The sequence below is a fragment of the Rhinolophus sinicus genome, chromosome 2, assembly GCF_057876585.1.
Source record: "Rhinolophus sinicus isolate RSI-liver-muscle chromosome 2, RSI-T2T, whole genome shotgun sequence".
In the NCBI taxonomy this organism is placed as follows: Eukaryota; Metazoa; Chordata; class Mammalia; order Chiroptera; family Rhinolophidae; genus Rhinolophus; species Rhinolophus sinicus.
Window position 1 is genome coordinate 7,028,200 of NC_142502.1, and position 19,057 is coordinate 7,047,256.

The 19,057-nt window shown below is 42.2% G+C and overlaps 2 protein-coding genes and 2 non-coding genes across 4 annotated transcripts; 3 read left to right on the forward strand and 1 right to left on the reverse strand.

Annotated features, from left to right (window-relative positions):
* The first annotated feature begins 74 nt into the window (after positions 1-74).
* On the forward strand, positions 75-7,812 carry TCP1 (t-complex 1). Its single transcript, XM_019749625.3, has 12 exons — positions 75-214; positions 1,222-1,307; positions 1,514-1,642; positions 3,009-3,106; positions 3,469-3,579; positions 3,857-4,038; positions 4,433-4,559; positions 5,655-5,830; positions 6,230-6,353; positions 6,661-6,853; positions 6,959-7,122; positions 7,511-7,812. The coding sequence occupies exons 1-12, from the start codon at positions 151-153 to the stop codon at positions 7,725-7,727; spliced, it is 1,671 nt and encodes a 556-aa protein (XP_019605184.1). The 5' UTR covers positions 75-150; the 3' UTR covers positions 7,728-7,812.
* Positions 3,260-3,399, forward strand: LOC141571981 (small nucleolar RNA SNORA29). The gene has a single exon (XR_012497015.1). It is a non-coding gene; the product is annotated as a small nucleolar RNA SNORA29 (small nucleolar RNA).
* Positions 6,414-6,543, forward strand: LOC141571975 (small nucleolar RNA SNORA20). The gene has a single exon (XR_012497009.1). It is a non-coding gene; the product is annotated as a small nucleolar RNA SNORA20 (small nucleolar RNA).
* Positions 7,721-18,592, reverse strand: ACAT2 (acetyl-CoA acetyltransferase 2). Its single transcript, XM_074333770.2, has 9 exons — positions 18,435-18,592; positions 17,646-17,780; positions 14,205-14,386; positions 12,646-12,763; positions 11,035-11,178; positions 10,189-10,311; positions 9,448-9,602; positions 8,559-8,669; positions 7,721-8,120 (listed from the first exon to the last, which is right to left on the reverse strand). The coding sequence occupies exons 1-9, from the start codon at positions 18,487-18,489 to the stop codon at positions 7,950-7,952; spliced, it is 1,194 nt and encodes a 397-aa protein (XP_074189871.1). The 5' UTR covers positions 18,490-18,592; the 3' UTR covers positions 7,721-7,949.
* Between the last annotated feature and the right edge of the window lie 465 nt (positions 18,593-19,057).

Consider the following 19,057-nt stretch of genomic DNA (forward strand, 5'->3'; position numbering starts at 1 on the left):
CGAGGAGCGGCGTTCCCAGCAGCCCCTGTGGCGGCGCTTAGGCCCGTTCCACGCTGTCGCTGCCGCTGGTGTGGCCGCCTCCCGGCCCAGAGACCGAGACGCCAGTTGTCCGCCGTGTGAGTGAAACTCGACGTGTTCCCTGCCGCGAAGATGGAGGGGCCTTTGTCCGTGTTCGGCGACCGCAGCACTGGGGAGGCGATCCGCTCCCAGAACGGTGAGTGCGGGCAAGGCCTGTGTCGGGCCGACTGCGGTGCGGTCCCCCCCAACCCCCGCCCATCCTGCTCGGGCCGTGGCTACAATCCTTGCGTTTCTTTCTCCCCAAAAAAGGGTCTGAGGGGTGGGGTGCGTGTCCGACCCCCGGCGGCCTGGCCACTGCTAGGCGGACCGGCAGCGCCCTCTCCCGGTAGGGAACGAACGCCAGCGAGCGCCGCACGTTTTTCAGAGCAGCGCCGGAGGGACGTGGTTGGCGGTGCGCGCTCAGGCCCCGATGTTGAGAAGCGAGGCCCCGGTCCTGACACGTGACGGCCACGCCTGGAGTCTCCTTTGGTCCGATTGCTCTGCTCCCCTTTTGCCGCGATTCTAACCAGTGGAGCGTCTCTCTCAATCTCTAGGTCTCGGTTTAGGACCATTAACCAGAAAAGAGGAGTTTCAACTGCTCGTTTTCACTGAGGAGCAGACGGCCAGTGGCTTGCCCGTTGTACCCTACCGGTTATCGGCAGTAGATGCCGGGGTCCCCATGTCCAGACCCAGTGCTTACCTCCCCTGTCGCTGACAGCATAAAATAGAAAGAGCAGACGAAATTTCAGTTGGATGTTAGCATAGCGTTACTTGAAATGAATTTATTCTAGTAAACAGTACGCGTTAAAGCATTTGTTGTTGAGCCTCTTTTGATAGTGTTTAACTTTGACGTCATGGATGCCTGTCGGTCTTACCGTTATTTGATAGATTCTTAATTTTTGTCTTACTGTTATCTGATTGCTAATTTTTGTTTTGAATGAATTCGAAGTAAAGTCAGAACTTTTGGGTTCCCACTTTTTTGATTCACAGGTGAAGACTTAAAAACTGCCAGTTTTAATAGCTAATTTTTTAAATAATTAGGTCAGATTTGTACATTTGGAAAATTCAGAAGCTGTTGGATGTCATTTACTTTCTTCAGGCCGAAATGATTGTCCTTTGAAGTAGTGGATTTTTCTAATTTCATTATTTTCTTCATTTATACAGTTATGGCTGCAGCTTCTATTGCCAATATTGTAAAAAGTTCTCTTGGTCCAGTTGGCTTGGATAAAATGTTGGTGGATGATATTGGTGTAAGTACAGCTATGTTTTTACTTTACATAGAGAGAATAGGTCTTAAATATTTTGCTGTGTAAATTCTTTGTATTTAATCAGAGTGCTGGTATTGGAGGATGGTGTGGTAAAGGTGGGGTTTACCACAATCATAATGGGGTTGTGTTAATTAGGACATCCTGTTTCTGTAAGATAATTGTTTTTCTCTTTCCTGTAAATGTCTTAGGATGTAACCATTACTAATGATGGTGCCACCATCCTGAAGTTACTGGAGGTAGAACATCCTGCAGCTAAAGTTCTTTGTGAGCTAGCTGATCTGCAAGACAAAGAAGTGGGAGATGGAACTACCTCTGTGGTAGGTAGTTGCCGGTAGATGGCTAAATACTAATTGTTTTCCTAAAATCAGACTTTCAGAAAGTGAAGCCATAGTGAGTTATTTTGCTTCTGAGTCAGAAACAAGTTACATATTTAAGAGGGAGAAAATTTAATGTGTTTTTTGGGTAGTGATTCAGAAACAATTTGAAGGCTGAATGGTTATAGCTAGTTTGCACAATTTAAACAGAAAAGAAACTTGAGATGATTTAATGTGATCCTCTCATTTTAAATGTTTCCACAAGTTTTATGAGTTTTTTTCCCTCAACTATAACAGTATTCATACATCACAGTTTTATTAATACTGTGTTTCCCCGAAAATAAGTCTTAGCCGGACAGTCAGCTCTAATGCGTCTTTTGGAGCAAAAATTAATATAAGACCCGGTCTTATTTTACTATAAGTCTAGGTCTTAAATAATATAAGACTGGGTCTTACATTAATTTTTGCTCCAAAAGATGCATTAGAGCTGATGGTCCGGCTAGGTCTTATTTTCGGGGAAACATGGTAGTTTCTTTTAAAAACTTGTCCCCCTCCTCCCCATGACCTGAGACTTGGAAATTTCTAAAGCCTTCCCTTTGTAATTATCTAAAGAAGAAAAATGTTACCAGCTTATAAAAACAAGGTGTCTTTATATTTTGAATGCTGACAAGGCAATCTCATGAGTTCAAAATGGGAGTATGAAAAAATGTGATCAATAGCATGACATAAACTTCAAGGTCATCATCACATTGATGTAGTAGAAGCACTATTTGGTGAAGAACAAATAATAATTTGTTCTGAAGAAACAAACAGTAGTTTGTGGGAGGAAATGTTGGTATTTCTAAATTAAACTGCAAGCCATGAGAGAACGGAATCTATCTCGTCTGAAATAATAATAGTCTTTGACCAAGTAACTTATGATTTTTTTAATAAAATGATTATAACCTCCCCCTGGAAGAAGCAGCCAGAATTAATGAAGTCTTTTTAATTTAAAAAAAAAAATTTAATGTCTTTGTATGATTTTTAAAATAAACCAGGTAATAAATAACCTACCATAGTACATGTCATTTGAGTAGTTAGACTCATTTAGCGTCTGTTGTATACTTAATCTTTAAAGGTAATGGATATATAATATAGTCCTTTACTATTTTACTGCAAAGCTAGTTTATTAGCCAGAACATTTTTCTGGCTATGGCCATTTGTGTATTGAACACTAGTTATCTTTTTTCAAGTTTCTAATAATTAGTTATTCATTTCACTGCCATCACCATTCCGGTGAATAATATCTGATCATTTTGGTGTTTTTACATATGCATTGTGCATGTTGAGTGACAGACTAATATTAGAGCAATGAATGTTTTCTCAACAGGTAATTATTGCAGCAGAACTTCTTAAAAATGCAGATGAACTAGTCAAACAGAAAATTCATCCCACATCAGTTATTAGTGGCTATCGACTTGCTTGCAAGTAAGATTGTCTGCATTTGGAGATAATTTTGTGTTATTTGATGTAATAATTGGAAACTGTTCAATGTTTGATGACTAAATTTTATTTTGGGAAAATTGTATTTTAGCATTTAGGTAGTAATATTTGAAGTAGAGCCAGTATCAGAGTCTTTTTTTTCCCATTTGACTACCACATTTTCTCCTAATGATAGATTTTAGTGGCTATGCTTATGGGATAGATTAAGATTGCCATGATCTGAAGAGGGAGGAGTTATTTGTGTCCTCCCCCTATATGAAATGGCTGAACAGAAAATTGGTGTTTATGACGTTTTGACCCTGATAAAAGTTTGAGTAATGAATTTATAAGTGTTTTCTCCCTCACAGGGAAGCAGTGCGTTATATCAGTGAAAATCTAATTATTAACACAGATGATCTTGGAAGGGATTGCCTGATTAATGCTGCTAAGACATCCATGTCATCCAAAGTCATTGGAATGTATCCTTGTGATGGTCCATAAAGAACTTGGCGTTGGTTTTGTGCCAGGTGATGCTGTATTGAAATTGCTTGTTCCCTTCCCTGCTTTTCTAGGGGAAAAGGTAAAGTGTGTGTAAAAGTAGTATGAATTGCAGATAGTACTCTAGCATTTTGGTGGCATGAATAATGCTTATTTCTTTGATGAGATTGCAAAAAAGGAAGTGCCTTTGAATTACCCTTGATTTTCATGTGCACACATTGTCCATTCCAAGTCTGTTCTCCTTAACTGTTGCCTTAGGAATGGTGATTTCTTTGCTAATATGGTAGTAGATGCTGTACTTGCTACTAAATACACAGATGCAAGAGGCCAGCCTCGCTATCCAGTCACTTCCATTAATATTCTGAAAGCCCACGGGAGAAGTCAGATGGAGAGCCTGCTCATCAATGGCTATGCACTCAACTGTGTGGTGGGATCCCAGGGTAAGGCTCGGGATTGGGCCCTATAACAAGAGGACTAAAGATTAAAATCAGCTTTTTGTGGACTGCATACCGTTCATCTTCAGGTGAACTCGCCAAGCTGTGCACTTCCTGTTCTTTAAGGAAGCCCAGGGAAAAAGGAAACGATATCACTTTGTCAGTTTCTCTTTAAGTAACTTAAGCACCTATAACTTGGGGGAAATGCAAGTTAGAAGTACATGTGTTTAATGTCATAAAAATTTGTTTCTAAGGCTTAATGTAACAAAATCTGAATTTGTGTTTACATATAACATAGTTTAATATTTTTGCTGCTTTTTATTACATTTTAAGGATAGATGTTATAAAATGTAGCATTAATAGTTACTATAAAGGAACTTAATATTATATTCAATTACAGGCATGCCCAAGAGAATAGTTAATGCAAAAATTGCTTGCCTTGACTTCAGCCTGCAGAAAACAAAAATGAAGCTTGGTGTACAGGTAGTTATTACAGACCCTGAAAAACTGGACCAGATTAGACAGAGGTATGTTGAGAGATTGTTTTTGACTTTGAAAAGGGGTGTTTGTAAATCACGCTTCTGTTAGAGCAGGTGATGGTAAACTAACAAAAATGAGCACTGCATCTCATGGTTAACAGTGCAGGTGATCAAGCAGGTAGTATTGTGTTTCCCCGAAAATAAGACCTAGCCGGACAATCAGCTCTCATGCGTCTTTTGGAGCAAAAATTAATGTAAGATCCAGTCCTATATAAGACCTGGACTTAATATTATAATAAAATAAGACCGGGGCCTTACATTAATTTTTGCTCCAAAAGACACGAGAGCTGATTGTCCAGCTAGGTCTTATTTTCGGAGAAACACGGTATGTCTGCCTGCCTCCTGATAGCTTCACCTGAATAAATAACACAGGGGCTTCAGATAAAACTGAACTCTCATACTGCCCCCAACCTATCAGGATTTATTTTACTCCAGGAGTCACTGGCTGAACCTCCCAGTTACCCAAGCCATACTTAGACTTCTCTGTTTTGGTCATCTGTATCTCCAATTATTGTTTCCTTTCCTGTCCTTCACCTTTCCATTGCAGTTTCTACAATGACATCAGGAGATCCTTTTGAAAACAGATTTGATAATACTGTTGTTTAAAATATTAAACTTAGTCCAGACTCTTCAACACACCTACAAGGTTCTTCATTTTTTGGTCCTAACTGCAATTTTAACTCTGGACCCCTCTTGACTCCAGGCCTTTAGACTTTCCTTGTCCCTCCTGCCAGGCTGCATTTCTGCTTCTTGTGTATAATCTCTGCATTCCACTGTAGAAACACTTGCCCGGGACTGGGTTGAGTCTGCCTCCCTGCTAGATCATTGAAGGCAGGGACATGGTTTCCTTTCTAATTCTCGGTTAGGAGCTCAAAAGGGGGAAAGTGAGACCTGAGTGGTAATTTTTAATTCCTTGAACTTCTCTGTAATTGGACTGATTTAAATTCTGGTCATAGAAAGGAATGGGTGGTTAATATAATTTAATCTGCAGTTGTTTGTGAAACATATTTAATGGAAGTTAGAGCTATGTTATATAAATGCAGAAGATAACTTTTGGTTACAACTCAAATACTTTATCTGCAGAGAATCAGATATCACCAAGGAGCGAATCCAGAAGATCCTGGCAACTGGTGCCAATGTTATTCTAACCACTGGGGGAATTGATGACATGTGTCTCAAGTATTTTGTGGAGGCTGGCGCTATGGCAATTAGAAGAGTTTTAAAAAAGGATCTTAAACGCATTGCTAAAGCTTCTGGAGGTATGTCTTTTGCCATCTCAGACATACTTTGTGACCATCTCTTCATATTGGAATGTCAGCACTAAGCAGTTTCAAAAACAACCATTTTTTACTTCTCCTTTTAATGATTTGTGTTACAAATATATTTCTAGAGTCATTTTTCATGTGACTGGAATTTTTTTCACCTCAAAATGACAGTTCCAACTTAGGACAAAGCTTGACATCTAACTAAAAACCTTAAATATTAGGTTGGTTCAAAAGTAATTGTGGTTTTTGCAATTTTTAATCACTTAAACCGCAATTACTTTTGCACCAACCTAATAATTATGTCACTATTACAAATGTTTCTGAATCTAAGAAAGGATATGAAAATATTCATGGGAGAACAATATTCACAGATCTTTGTAATTACCTTAATAGCAACTATTCTGTCAACCCTGGCCAATTTGGAAGGCGAAGAAACTTTTGAAGCCTCCATGTTGGGACAAGCAGAAGAGGTGGTACAGGAGAGAATTTGTGATGATGAACTGATCTTGATCAAAAAGTAAGAGCTTTCGAAATTATAAAGCTATACAGATTTTGTTAATGAATCAAAATGGATCACCTTCCCATTTATTTGCTGCTGTAGTCTTTCAGTGATATGAGCAGTTATACGCATGGGATAAAAAAACATTGGGCCACAGTAAATTGAGGTGGAATAACTGTTTCATCTCTTCTGCGTGGTCTAGACATTGCTATCATGTCCACATGTCACAGAAGCAGAATTTAATCAGGGTGCTTACTGTGAATTCCTCTGTAGACTTATTTTAGAAAAGTACTTTTAAGAATTTCACTTTATTTTTTTTTAATAGCACTAAGGCTCGTACATCTGCGTCCATTATCTTACGTGGGGCAAACGATTTCATGTGTGATGAGATGGAGCGCTCCTTACATGATGCTCTTTGTGTGGTGAAGAGAGTTTTGGAGTCAAAATCTGTGGTTCCAGGTGGGGGCGCAGTAGAAGCAGCCCTTTCCATATACCTCGAAAACTATGCAACCAGCATGGTAAGAACATCTCGAGCGTTTTGGCAGTATACTTCATCTGAGATCTTATCTGCTGCTGTGGGCTTTAATTTTCTTTTTGTGAAGACACATTTTCTTTCTTCTTAGGGCTCTCGGGAACAGCTTGCTATTGCAGAGTTTGCAAGGTCTCTTCTTGTTATTCCTAATACACTGGCAGTTAATGCTGCCCAGGATTCCACTGATCTGGTTGCAAAGTTAAGAGCTTTTCATAATGAGGCTCAAGTCAACCCAGAACGCAAAAATCTAAAATGGTAAGTATACGACTTCTCTGTTTTTCATTGTCACCTGTGTATCATATATCAGTTTTCTAGTGATTTTATTAGCACTGATGTCTTAGGTTATCCTGACCTCTAGGGAGTCACTTCACCTACGGCACAGTCTCACAGAGGTAGAGGGGAGGCTATTTAAGATGCTAAATGATGTTGAGACTATCATCTAGGCTTTTCTGCAATTCAGTGCTGATTTTGTTATTTATAATTGGCTACTTTCGTCTTAAAGGGATCTACCATAAAGTCCCAAGATTGACATAAGAAGTAGCTGGAATTAATGAGCCACCTAATCAATTAAAATTAAAGGAATGAAATGAGAATGTGTTATATAAGAGGCCATTTAACAGTATTTTTTTTTCCTAAATTGTAGGATTGGTCTTGATCTGGTCAATGGTAAACCTCGAGACAACAAACAAGCAGGTGTGTTTGAACCAACCATAGTTAAAGTAAAGAGCTTGAAATTTGCAACAGAAGCTGCAATTACCATTCTTCGGATTGATGATCTTATTAAATTACATCCAGAAAGCAAAGATGATAAACACGGAGGTTATGAAGATGCTGTTCATTCAGGAGCCCTTGATGACTGATCAGATTTCTTTTATTTATAACAATGTTAGCTGCAGTTGTCTTGTACCTTCCGTATTACACATTAAAGTACAATGAGCTGTCAAACCTTGGGTTCTTGTGAAGTGGGAGATGGCTTCCATCTTCACATTGGTCCTCTGATTTCATATAACCTCGTGCCTTATTAGTTTAGAAAGAAGTGAGGTTCAGGCTTAGTAATGAGCATGATTAATTGTTAAGCAGTTTCATCCTCTCTGAACACACATTGCTATTCCCATCCCACCCCCAACACACAGGGCAGCAACACCACGACGCGCAGCCTTTCGCTCCATTGTGTGTAACAGGGTAACAAGGATCCGACAGCCAGATGCTCCAAGAGGATGGCCCAAGGCTATAGCCCCTCCTTGAATGTTGAGCTAAGGGGGAAAAAGATATTTATTCTATGAATATGGGGTTAAAATCCTACTTTTTCCTCTTAATGTTATACCAGTAAATCAGCTACCCTTTCAAATTCAGTATTTTAATGCTTTGGAACTGATTTATACCTGTGACACCTGTCCTGACTACCTTCCCTTAATTAGATTAAAAGGTTTAAAATGCCCTGTTAGTGATAGAAGTAAACTCATGCAACCAAGGAGTTTTGCCTTCAGAAGCAACAAAATAAGTGAACTCCCTGGTTGGTTCCAACAGGAACTTAGTAGCCACCCGTCACTGTATAGCCAGTACTTGTCACTGTATAGCCAGTACTCGGGACATACTACCTAACTCCTTACACATGGTTTGCTGTTTACAATCTTAAACTGATACTGGGAATGTTCATTTGCAAGCTCTCTGGAGTGCTTGCTCACGTTTACCTTCTCCGGGTTTAATCCGAGTTCTTTAATTATTGCAACAGAGAGGGCTGCAAAGGCTTCATTTATTTCAAACACATCCACATCTTCCAGTGACCAACCAGCTTTTGCAACCTAAAGGAAAGATTAATGGAAAAGGTCTAAAAACTCAGGTGGAACCATTCTTCATTGTAGCTATAGAATATGCTGTGTGATACTGAAGGATCTCTAAAAACCCACTGGGTTGTTCCTACAGCAGCCTAGTAACACATTTTGCCTTGGTGACACCAATTCTAATAGGTTAAGGATAAACTCTTGGAAATTCTAAACTATCTTCAGTTTTGAACCAGTAACATCTGTTATGTGTGAAAGGTGATCTAGCAGAATCAGTTCCTCTAAAAAGCATATGATCCAACTGTACTTGGCTGCTTTTGTGGGAGGGAAAGTAAAGAGACTGATATGAGCTCATTTAAGGCTAATAGGAAGACTACCAAAAGGGACACAAAGCAAATGAAACCTGATAGGAATAAATACGAAAACAAAATCCAGCTCAAACCTGCCATTTTGAAGTGGAAAGGATCTGACAAAGTACAAAGGGGGCCAAAAAAATGTATGTACATTTTAAGGAAAACAAAATTGTAATAATATATATCAAAAAAAGATGAATATAAGTCACGTTTAACTTCTGCAGTTACAAGGGTTGCTCAAAGTGGTTACCATCAGCGTCCAGACACTTCTGATTACGGCGAACCACTGCTTGAGCAACATTGACCCAAGTGTCCACTTGTATACATATTTTTTGGCACCCCCAGTATAAAGGGCAGAACTTAATACAGAATAACATTACTGGTCTTGTAGTCTCCAAAAGGTATCAACAAACTAAAGGACAGACACCAACATTACACACACTCACAGCTTGCTTTATTGCTGGAATTGGTCCTGTTCCCATAACAGAAGGTTCCACACCTGCTTGTGACCAGGAAACTATCTGTGCTAAAGGTGTAAGCCCTCGTTTATCAGCTTCTGACCTCTTCATAAGAACCACAGCTGCAGCACCATCATTTACTCCTGTAAAATATGAATGTCTTGATTTCTAAAATAATGTTCGTTAACTTATGTACCTGTGTCTACTTTCTCTAAAACCTGAAGACACGAATTAAATTATTAACACATTTGGCAAAGCCATTTGCCATATTTTGGACTTTACAGTGTAGTTTAATAGGGTAAGTTGGGCAATATGACATAACTGACCACAGAACATTCCAATGGGAGAAAAAGTTGAAAGAGAAAAGAAGTGGGGGAGGGGAGACTAACGAAATGAAAGACAGCTTGGACCTCACAGGAGGTACTGGGAGTTTCCGGTATTGGAAAAGTACAAAGGTAAACTCAGAGGTTCCCTAATTTGCTTTTTCATATGTACGTCTGGGTAAGATACTGAGAAACCACAGAAACCGTATCCATTATTTCAGCATATATAGTTGTCAATAAATATGGAGAAATTAATAAAATACGATCTATGACCTTTTCCTATAAAGCAGCTAAAACAAGGTCTTAGAATAATTTGCACATAAATAGCTAATGAGATGAAACTGTTAAAAAGGTATTAACTTGGTAGAATTTGGGATTCCCCCAACAGCCCAACAGAAAATCTAACCGGAAGCATTAGCTGGGGTGACTGTTCCTGTTCCATCTGTAACGAAGTAAGGCTTTAGCTTAGATATGGCTTCTATGTTGCTTCCATGGCGAGGAAACTCATCTGTTTTAACTTCAGTAAGACCTGAAAAAAGGAAAATCAATTGGCTAATTAGAGCCAATGGTAGTCAGCATGCTAGGAATGGTAGATTCCTCAGACATGATACCTTAAGATTTTTATTTGGAAGAAAGATTTATTTAGAAATACTTTCATTGCAATAGGAACAACACACTAATAAAAATAATTTCCATATCCATAGCTCTTTCTGAGGAAGTTAGTTACCATCAGTTCTTTGTACAAAATATTGCTATGGTTTGGGATATAGGACTTGGCTGGTTACAACGGACTGGATGGGGGAGTGTCAAAGCCAATCTCATAAGAGATGTCAGTTATCAGTAATAGAACTGACTGGAGCACTCTCTATTAGGTGATAGCAGAGTGGCCCGAGAAGGTCTACCCAAGAAATATGAAACGCACACAGAAGCAACAGGAGGTAATGGATGTTTACTTCTGCGGAGACTTAGCCTGCAAGGGCAAAAGGTCAGCTGATGCCTCCTGACACCCATGAGCCAATGCTCCTCTTTCTCATGAAACCCGCTCTATGCTGGCACAACTTCCCATGTTTCCTCACCCCATAAACACCCCCCCCACCCACACCCACATTCAAGTGTATGCAGGATATATCTTTTCTTTGCAACCTGCAAGATATAACTAAGACAATTTATAAAGTCCCATATATTATTCTTTTGGATATATTCCTCTTCCCTATAAACAACAATGCTAATGTTTAAATCATGATTTACCCACCTTTTCTAGAAGATACAAAAACTGGTACAATCTCTTTGTCAAAATGGCCAGCTTTCTGTGCCCTCTCTGTCCTGTTCTGGGACAGAACTGCAACCTGGTCCTGCTCTTCTCTACTCACTTGCCATTTTTTGGCTACATTTTCAGCTGTGAAAGAAAAAATCAAAGCAATACACATTTTCAGGAACTGGCTTTTGGTAGCTCAAGTTTGTCACATCTAAACAAGCACTGACCCCGCCCCAACACTAGCAGGCTCACTGGTGGGCTGAGACGTGTGTGTTGGCAATCTTGCCTCCCACTGGCAATGGAAATGTTGCAGTGACTCAAGCCATTTTCTTTTTTTGCTTCCTCTTCCTCTCTTTTCCTTTGTGTATAATTTTAAACTCAGAAATTTCCTTTGTGCAGGTTCACCGATTGTTTATTTTTGCCCCTATTGCTTCAGCATTCTCTTTCTGAACTGAGAGAAAGTTGTAGACATTATAGTCCTTTATCCCTAAATTTTCAAGTATTTCCCCCAAACAAAGCCATTTTCATACACAAACCACAGCTATCAAAATCAGGAAATTCAACATCGATAACAATACTAGTACCTAATTCTTGGTCCATGTTCAAGTTTCACCTGTCATCCCAACAATGTCCTTTATAGCTAATGTATTTGTTCAGTCCAGGATCCAGTCTGGGACCATGCACTGCATATTTCACTGTCAATCTCTAGTTCCCTCTTATTTGGAACAGTTCCTCAGATTATTTGTGTTTCTTAACCTTGATATTTTTGAGAGCAGGGGCCAGTCATTTGGAAAGATGCAAAACAGCTCATGACACCTCGGAAAGGGCTTGAGAGCTGTATTTTTAATGACTATCTCTGGTGATGTTGAGGCAGTTGGAGTATCACACTTTGAGAAACTCTGGCCCAGACATTAGGACAAGTAAGACTGGTCCAGCACACAGCGCCTTCCATGGTTTGCCCGTGACCTCCAGTCTTCTCTGCTGTGGCTCTCACTCGCAGTGGTGGAGATGCCTTGAGCCTTTCAGTTACCCACATCTCCACACCCTTCCCTCCCTCTTTGGATTTGCACACTGTTCCCTCTGCTTGGAATCTTGCCCTTTTCTATTATCTCAGCCATAATTTATATTGCTCAATGACCCAGACTCATGGCCACATACCTTTGAGCAAGGTGCTCAAACTCGCAGGGTTTGTTTCTTTAAACCTAGGCCACAGAAGCCTTCTAGATGGGTGACTAATGAAGACCTGATTGTGTAATGCAAACAATACAGTTAGGTACCAGACATACTCGTTTATCTCTGATACTGCCTCTACCACAAAACCACAATTTGTGAGCCCTTGTTTTCTTCATCTAGTAAAATGACATTGATCCAGAAGAATTCTGAGGTACTTCCCACCTCCTAAAATTCCCTAATAAACAAGGATTCACAAAGGATAAAGGGTTATTTCCTCACTTCAGTTCATCAAAGGGAAACTGTCCGTGTCATCAGGGATGCAAAACGATTAGGACATTGTCCCTATCCTTAATGAGAAAAGCACCTGTGAAGTCAATTACTATATGATTTTTAACCTTTTTACAGTAAATATGATTTCGACTATGTCTGCCTTACCTGTAACGCCCATATGATAGTTGTGAAATGCATCCGTAAGCCCATCATGGAGGATACTGTCAATTAGTGGTGTTTCCCCCATCTTGACTCCTGTCCTCAAGTGAGCCAAGTGAGGAGCCTGGAAACAATACATATGGATTGAGGCTTGATTGTAACTACTCCTTCCCTTAGGATTCCACTCAAAACTACCCAGTGGTCCCTCAGTCCTCAGCTAGTCCCCCTTGTGACCCTTCTCCCCAGGTCTGGCCCATCCTCTTCCTCACCTAGGGTCCAGGGCCCAAAAAGCGCTGGAATCAGCAGACCTCTCCACCCTGCCTACTCTTGGGAACCTGTTAGTCTCCTACCTGTACACTTCCCATCAAACCTATCCCTTCTGTGCCCTATTTCCTTAAGAACTTCCTTTATTCTTTCCAAAGAGGCAACTAGTTATCTGTTAAATGAAGAGCTCATCTAAGGGCTTAAGTGACGCTAACAATGTGATACTTATTTTGATGGGAGATGTATGCCCACAGTGAGAATAATCAGGTTGTTTAATTAACTGATGGGGAGGGATTTCTGGACAGGGAGTCCTGTTAACTCCTACCAATGTAATAGCACGTATAATACAATGGGAAAACTTGGAGTCAGAGACCTGTATTTGAATCCTGGCTCTGGGCCTCAGCGTATTTCACTGGGAATGACACCATCCACCTATAATAGCTGTGGTGACTGCAGGTATAAAAGCAAGCACCTCATAAAGTACTACAGATATTAGTTGGGTCACCTCAGAATCACTCTGATTGTGTTGGTTACCTTCAGCCTACTCTCTCCTGGGCCTCAGCAATGCCTGAGCTGAGTTGGCCTCTGCCCAAGAGAGCCCCAGGTCAGACCCTGAACTATATTAGGAAACAGGGCTTGAATATACACACACTCCCTTGTAAAGACAGGGCAGAACATGGGCATTGTTCACATTTCTAATTAGGCTGTGTGCTTCTGTGATCGTGCCTTAAGATAGTTGGGAAGATAAGAGGGTAACTTAAAGAGGTAAACCTCCTTTTCCGCTGTGCCACTTGGAGCGATGGAACTTAGTGAAACAAACGCCACCTGGAAAACCTATTTGAGAAGGGCACCTCACCACTCCATGGTCCTCTTTTCTACATTCTATGTCTCCCAAAGGTCAACAAAATGTAGTCCCTGGGGTCCTCCCTGTCACATGCAGGAAGGTAAGTGGCAATATCTGTCTCTCACTTTTCCTCTCAATGAGTAAGAAATGTAAGACCAAGGATATCTACCAACTAATGTTATAGGCATACCTCAGAAAGTATCCGACACTTTGGTAACATTTTAGAAAAACTATTTTGTTCTGATCACACTGGTTGATAGGCTTTTTCTTCAATCTTGATTTCCCATCGAAGTTGAAAGTAATTTACATTCAGGTAGGGCTCAAAGCTGAATCCATTTTTTGTTTATTTGTTTACTGTTTGGTTCCAACTCTGATATGCATCAATTTACTCCGCTATGGCATGGACATGAACTTATTTGCAAGAGGTCAGTGAAAACCGTCTCTTCAGAGGCCTTACCTTGCTCATACTTTCCATGCCTCCTGCAACCACAATGCTGGAGTCTCCTATCCCTATTGACTGTGCTCCAAGGCACACGGCTTTTAGGCCAGACCCACAAATCATTTGGCAGGTCCATGCTGGAACAGAGTAGGGGATCCCTGCAGCCACACTGGCTTGTCGAACAGGATTCTGTCCACAACCTAGAAGAAGGAACACATAGTAATCACAGCGAAAAATAAAATGTTTGGGTAGAAGTATATGCAAAATCAGGCGACTGCCAGCTGGGTCACCTGCCACTGCCAATCCAAGCCCAACTCCACCAGAGGCAAAAAGGTCTATGTACACTCGACATCTGTCATAGTCTAGCCTTAAATAGGTATTATCTTGTGCTGTTCTACACGTTATGGATATAAGCTTTCTTCATCTGTTAAGAAGGAACTGTCTTCTTGACCTTTTGATAGGGCTTGAATATACACACACTCCCTTGTAAAGACAGGGCAGAATGTGGGAATTGTTCATGTTTCTAATTAGGCTGTGTGCTTCTGTGATCATGGCTTAAGATAGCTGGGAAGGTAAGAGGAATACTTAGAGGTAAACCTCAGACAAGATGCACTTGTTTTCTTGCTTAATATTCACCACATCATGTTTAACTGGTTATGTAACAAGTTATGTACAACATGAATACTGACAAACACATTTCTAGAAGTCAACTGTGGGGGATTCCTTCAGGGAAGAAACTTATCACACACTTAATTTAATCAAAGAAGCAGAAAGGGGGACGGACTTGAAAGTTTCAAACATCCTCAATCACCACTATCTGTTATCACAGGGTCAATGTTTATACAATTTATATTTATACACTATTGCAAATTCCAGATATATCCATACTTAGCCCCTTTCCTTGGTGAGTTTGTTGGAGAAAAAAAAAACTAGCAAATGTGTCATTGACAAAAATTTAGAGATTTTTAGAGATCATAGTGTTATTAATCTGGGATTAGGCTAGAAACTAAAAACTAAACATTGAGAATAGCTGCAGGAAAAATATTTTAAAAAATAGTATCAAAATATTCTCTGAATTAAACTTATAGGACCCTAGTTAATAAGACAATATTTAAGGTTCCTGCTTTTTAAGCTACAATGAATTATGAGATGTAGTCAAAGAATATGGTGAATGTAAATTTAAAAAATTGTATTATAGTAAAAAACACATTGCCATTAATCCCCCTCAAAAATACACCCCCTCACTTCAAACACACTTATCCTATCGTTCTTGCCACTTTCTAAAGCAGCTCTGGAAGTCCTCTTTCATGTCTTTAGTTGCGCTGTCATGTCTGCCTCGATACTGCGAATCGATTCAAAACGTTTACCTTTCATTGTCATTTTGACGTTGTGCAAGAGTCAGAAGTCACACGGTGCCAGATCCGGTAAATAAGATGGATGAGGACACAGCATGTTTATTTGACAGAAACTGCTGTATCAGAAGCAATGTGTGACATGGACACTTTACATCGTGAATACAAAATATGGTGAATGCTGCTACCGAGTGCCATACAACAGAAAGGTAGGGATCTTCAATATAGGAAGCAGCACATCGAACCTCAGTAACAGTGTATGACAAGTTTCAACTTGTTCGGTACAGTCAGGCAGATACGAGTTACAGTTGAGAAGGTGTATTTTAAAGTGCCATAAATCATCCTCCATCATGGCAATGCTCCGTGTCACACATCGCTTCTGGTACAGCAATTTCTGATAAATAAACACATCACGGTGTGTCCTTATCCACCTTATTCACTGGATCTGGCACCGTGCGACTTCTGGCTCTTCCCCCAAAATCAAAATGATTCAGCACATCGAAGCAGCCATGACAACACAACTAAAGACACTCATGAAAGAGGACTTCCAGAACTGCTTTAGAATGTGGCAAGAATGATGGGATAAGTGTGCTCCAAGCAAGTGGGAGCACTTTAAGGATTAACGGCAATGTGTCTTTTACTGTAATCATTTTATTACTGTATTGTTTAATCATACTTCGTATACATGCATTTAAGTAAATAACTCCTCATAAAACTTTTATGTATTTATTCATAATCCCCGTCTTCAGGTACTTAGAGTTAACAAATGAGCATTGAACATAATTAGTAGTCTAGCATTTAGTCATCATTCTCATGAGCTCCATGAGAACGAGGCTTTCTATCTGATATGAACATTGCTTATCGCTTGCTGATAGAACAGTACCTGGCACATAGCAGGTACTCAGTAAATATCTGTTATGTGATTGTGGAGGGTACCTGGGCTTAAGGAGGACAGATGTGGGTTCAAGGGCTAGCTCCACTTTAAACTGTGACCCTGGAAAAGTTACTTGATCTCTCAAAACCTCATTTACTCATTTGTAAATGGAGATAATCCAATCCAATAAACTTACTGAGAGGATTAAATAAGGTAATGAAAGGCAAGCACTAAGCACAGTGCTTTAAGGCCCAGCACTTAGCAGGACTTCGATAAACATAGCTATTATTTTTTTTATAATTATGTGGAAATATTATAGAGGTGAGAGGTGGAAAAGATAACAGAGAAACCAGTAGTTAAGTACCCTAGACAACTGAGTAAGTCTGAGTCAGGGGTTTGGGAAGGACGGAGTGACTGAGGTAGCCAGCCTGAGGGTGGTACTCATACTTAAAGCCTTGAAGAGTAATGAGAAAGTGGTAAGCTGTGACCTTAGGCCCAGAGGGACAAGTCGAGACAGGAGAATTGGGAAGAAGAATCACAAAACTACAAAGTAAATACAAAGAAAAATGGACAGGTCTCAGGGTAAGGACAAAGGTCGGCTGTTACTGAGCATGACGTAATATCGCTACAAATAAGTAGAATTTATGCTACCAAGTGAACAAGAAACTAGTTATAATTAACTAATTAGGAATTGTCAGGGGTTGCTGGTTTATCAAACCAGACGAGATTGAAGCACATGGGTGACTCACCTACGCCCCTCCCAGGAATGGTCTACCCTCTCTGTGAGGAGATGAAGCACAACCTACCTAACCAGCTCAGGAGACCCACGGGGGGGAGGACGTTACCTGTGTTGTTGGAGCCCTAGTCCCAGCACATAGCACAGTGCAGGGCACAAAAGAGGAAATCAATGCATTTTTTATTGAATGTGTGACCCTTTCGGGAAATATGGAGGGTGGCGCATCCTCGCCCAAGGGTCAGGCTGGCCCTGCTTCTAAAGAATGAAGAGGAAAGTGGAAGATGGTCGTCTAGATTCATTCACGAAAAGCATATTACAGACACTGAGCAGAGAGAAGCTATTCTCAGACTTGGCAGAGAGGCGACAGAAAGCATTCCAACAGAAGAAACTCCCTAAGCAAATATGTGGACGCAAGACCGTAAGCTGGGGCGGGAGGGAGCCGGTCGTTGGTGGGCTGCTTCTAATACACCTGACCCCCGCCGGAGTCACTGAGTTACCTGCTGCCAACACATGTCCAAATATGACCTCTGACACCTCTTCGGGAGACACAGCGGCCCTTTTCAGAACTTCTTTGATGACGGCCGCGCCCAGGTCGTGGACAGGAACGGTGGACAAGGCACCATTGAAGCTGCCTAGAACAGAAGGGGACGCGAGGGCGATGAAGGGGCCGCCCACGGCGGGGCGCGGGCAGACCCGGCTTTCCCCCCAGCACAGGCGCCCACCGCAGCTTGTCTGGGTTGAAAGCGGAGCGCGTGTGACTCGCAGCAACCGAGACCCGGGCCGGCGAGTCCCAGAGCTCGGGAAGTCGGGGACCCGCGGAAAGTTTGCCCGTCCTTGCCTCAAATTCCAGAGGATGGGCCATGATTCCCTAACAAAAGCAGGCGACCCTCCCGAGCCTCCAAGGGCTTTGAAAACTCTGCAGCACTAATGAGACGGAGACAATTTGCAGTAATCCTCGTCCGACGAGCAATTCCCCTGACCCTCGCTCCGGCTGAGACCACCTAGCAGCCCCGCCCCTACAGCCACCACGCCGACGGCCACAGGGCTGACGTGACCGAGCAGGGAGCTCGCGAGGGAGCGCCTCTTTCCGGCAGCCAATGGGAGAGTCGGACGGCTCGGTGGCTCTACCCGGGGAGCCAATCAGCACGCGGAAAGGAAAGACCCACACCGGACGGGGGGCGGGGCTGTCGGCGGCCGCGCGGAGGGGGGGGGGTCGTGAGGCGTTTCTGAGGGTCCCAGGCGTCCCCGGGGTCCCCGCGGCCGCGCCAGGCGCGCCAGCCACTCACCTATGGCGGTCCTCGCCGCCGAGACAATGACCACGGCAACCGAATCTGCACTCATCCTGCCACAGGACCACTTCACGCGTTGCTGTGGTCCCGATGCTGCCGCCGAGTGAGGCAAAGCCTTTCCCACCGCTGATAGACTATCGCGGGGGGCGGAACTGCGGGTCGGCCCGCCCACCGCCCTCTTGGCGCAGGCGCGGGGGGGCCCCGTTGGCGGAGCCGGGCAGTGGGGAACCCAGGCAGAAGGCGGGACCAGAGAACCCAGTGAGGGAGACACACGCATCTCACCACCATCTCAGACCCTTCTGTGAACACGCCAGTGTTGTATTTTCTTCCCCCTCATTTCTTCCACCTCCCACCCCACTCCAGTTCAAGCCGTTGTGTCTCAGTCTAGTTGTGTAGGACACAGCTCCCTGGCCCATGCTGGTGTTATGAGCCTTGCGCTATCCTGGGTTGTGGCAGCTGGTCACTGGTCGTAGGTCCAACTGGTTGTTGGGCCAATGCTCACACCACAGCTCTTGCCAGCTGTCGGCTGCTCACGATGGCCACCAGCCACTCACGCTGGCTGCCGGCCACTCATGGTGGCACCGGGTAGCCCACGGCAGCGCATGGCAACACGTTTCAGC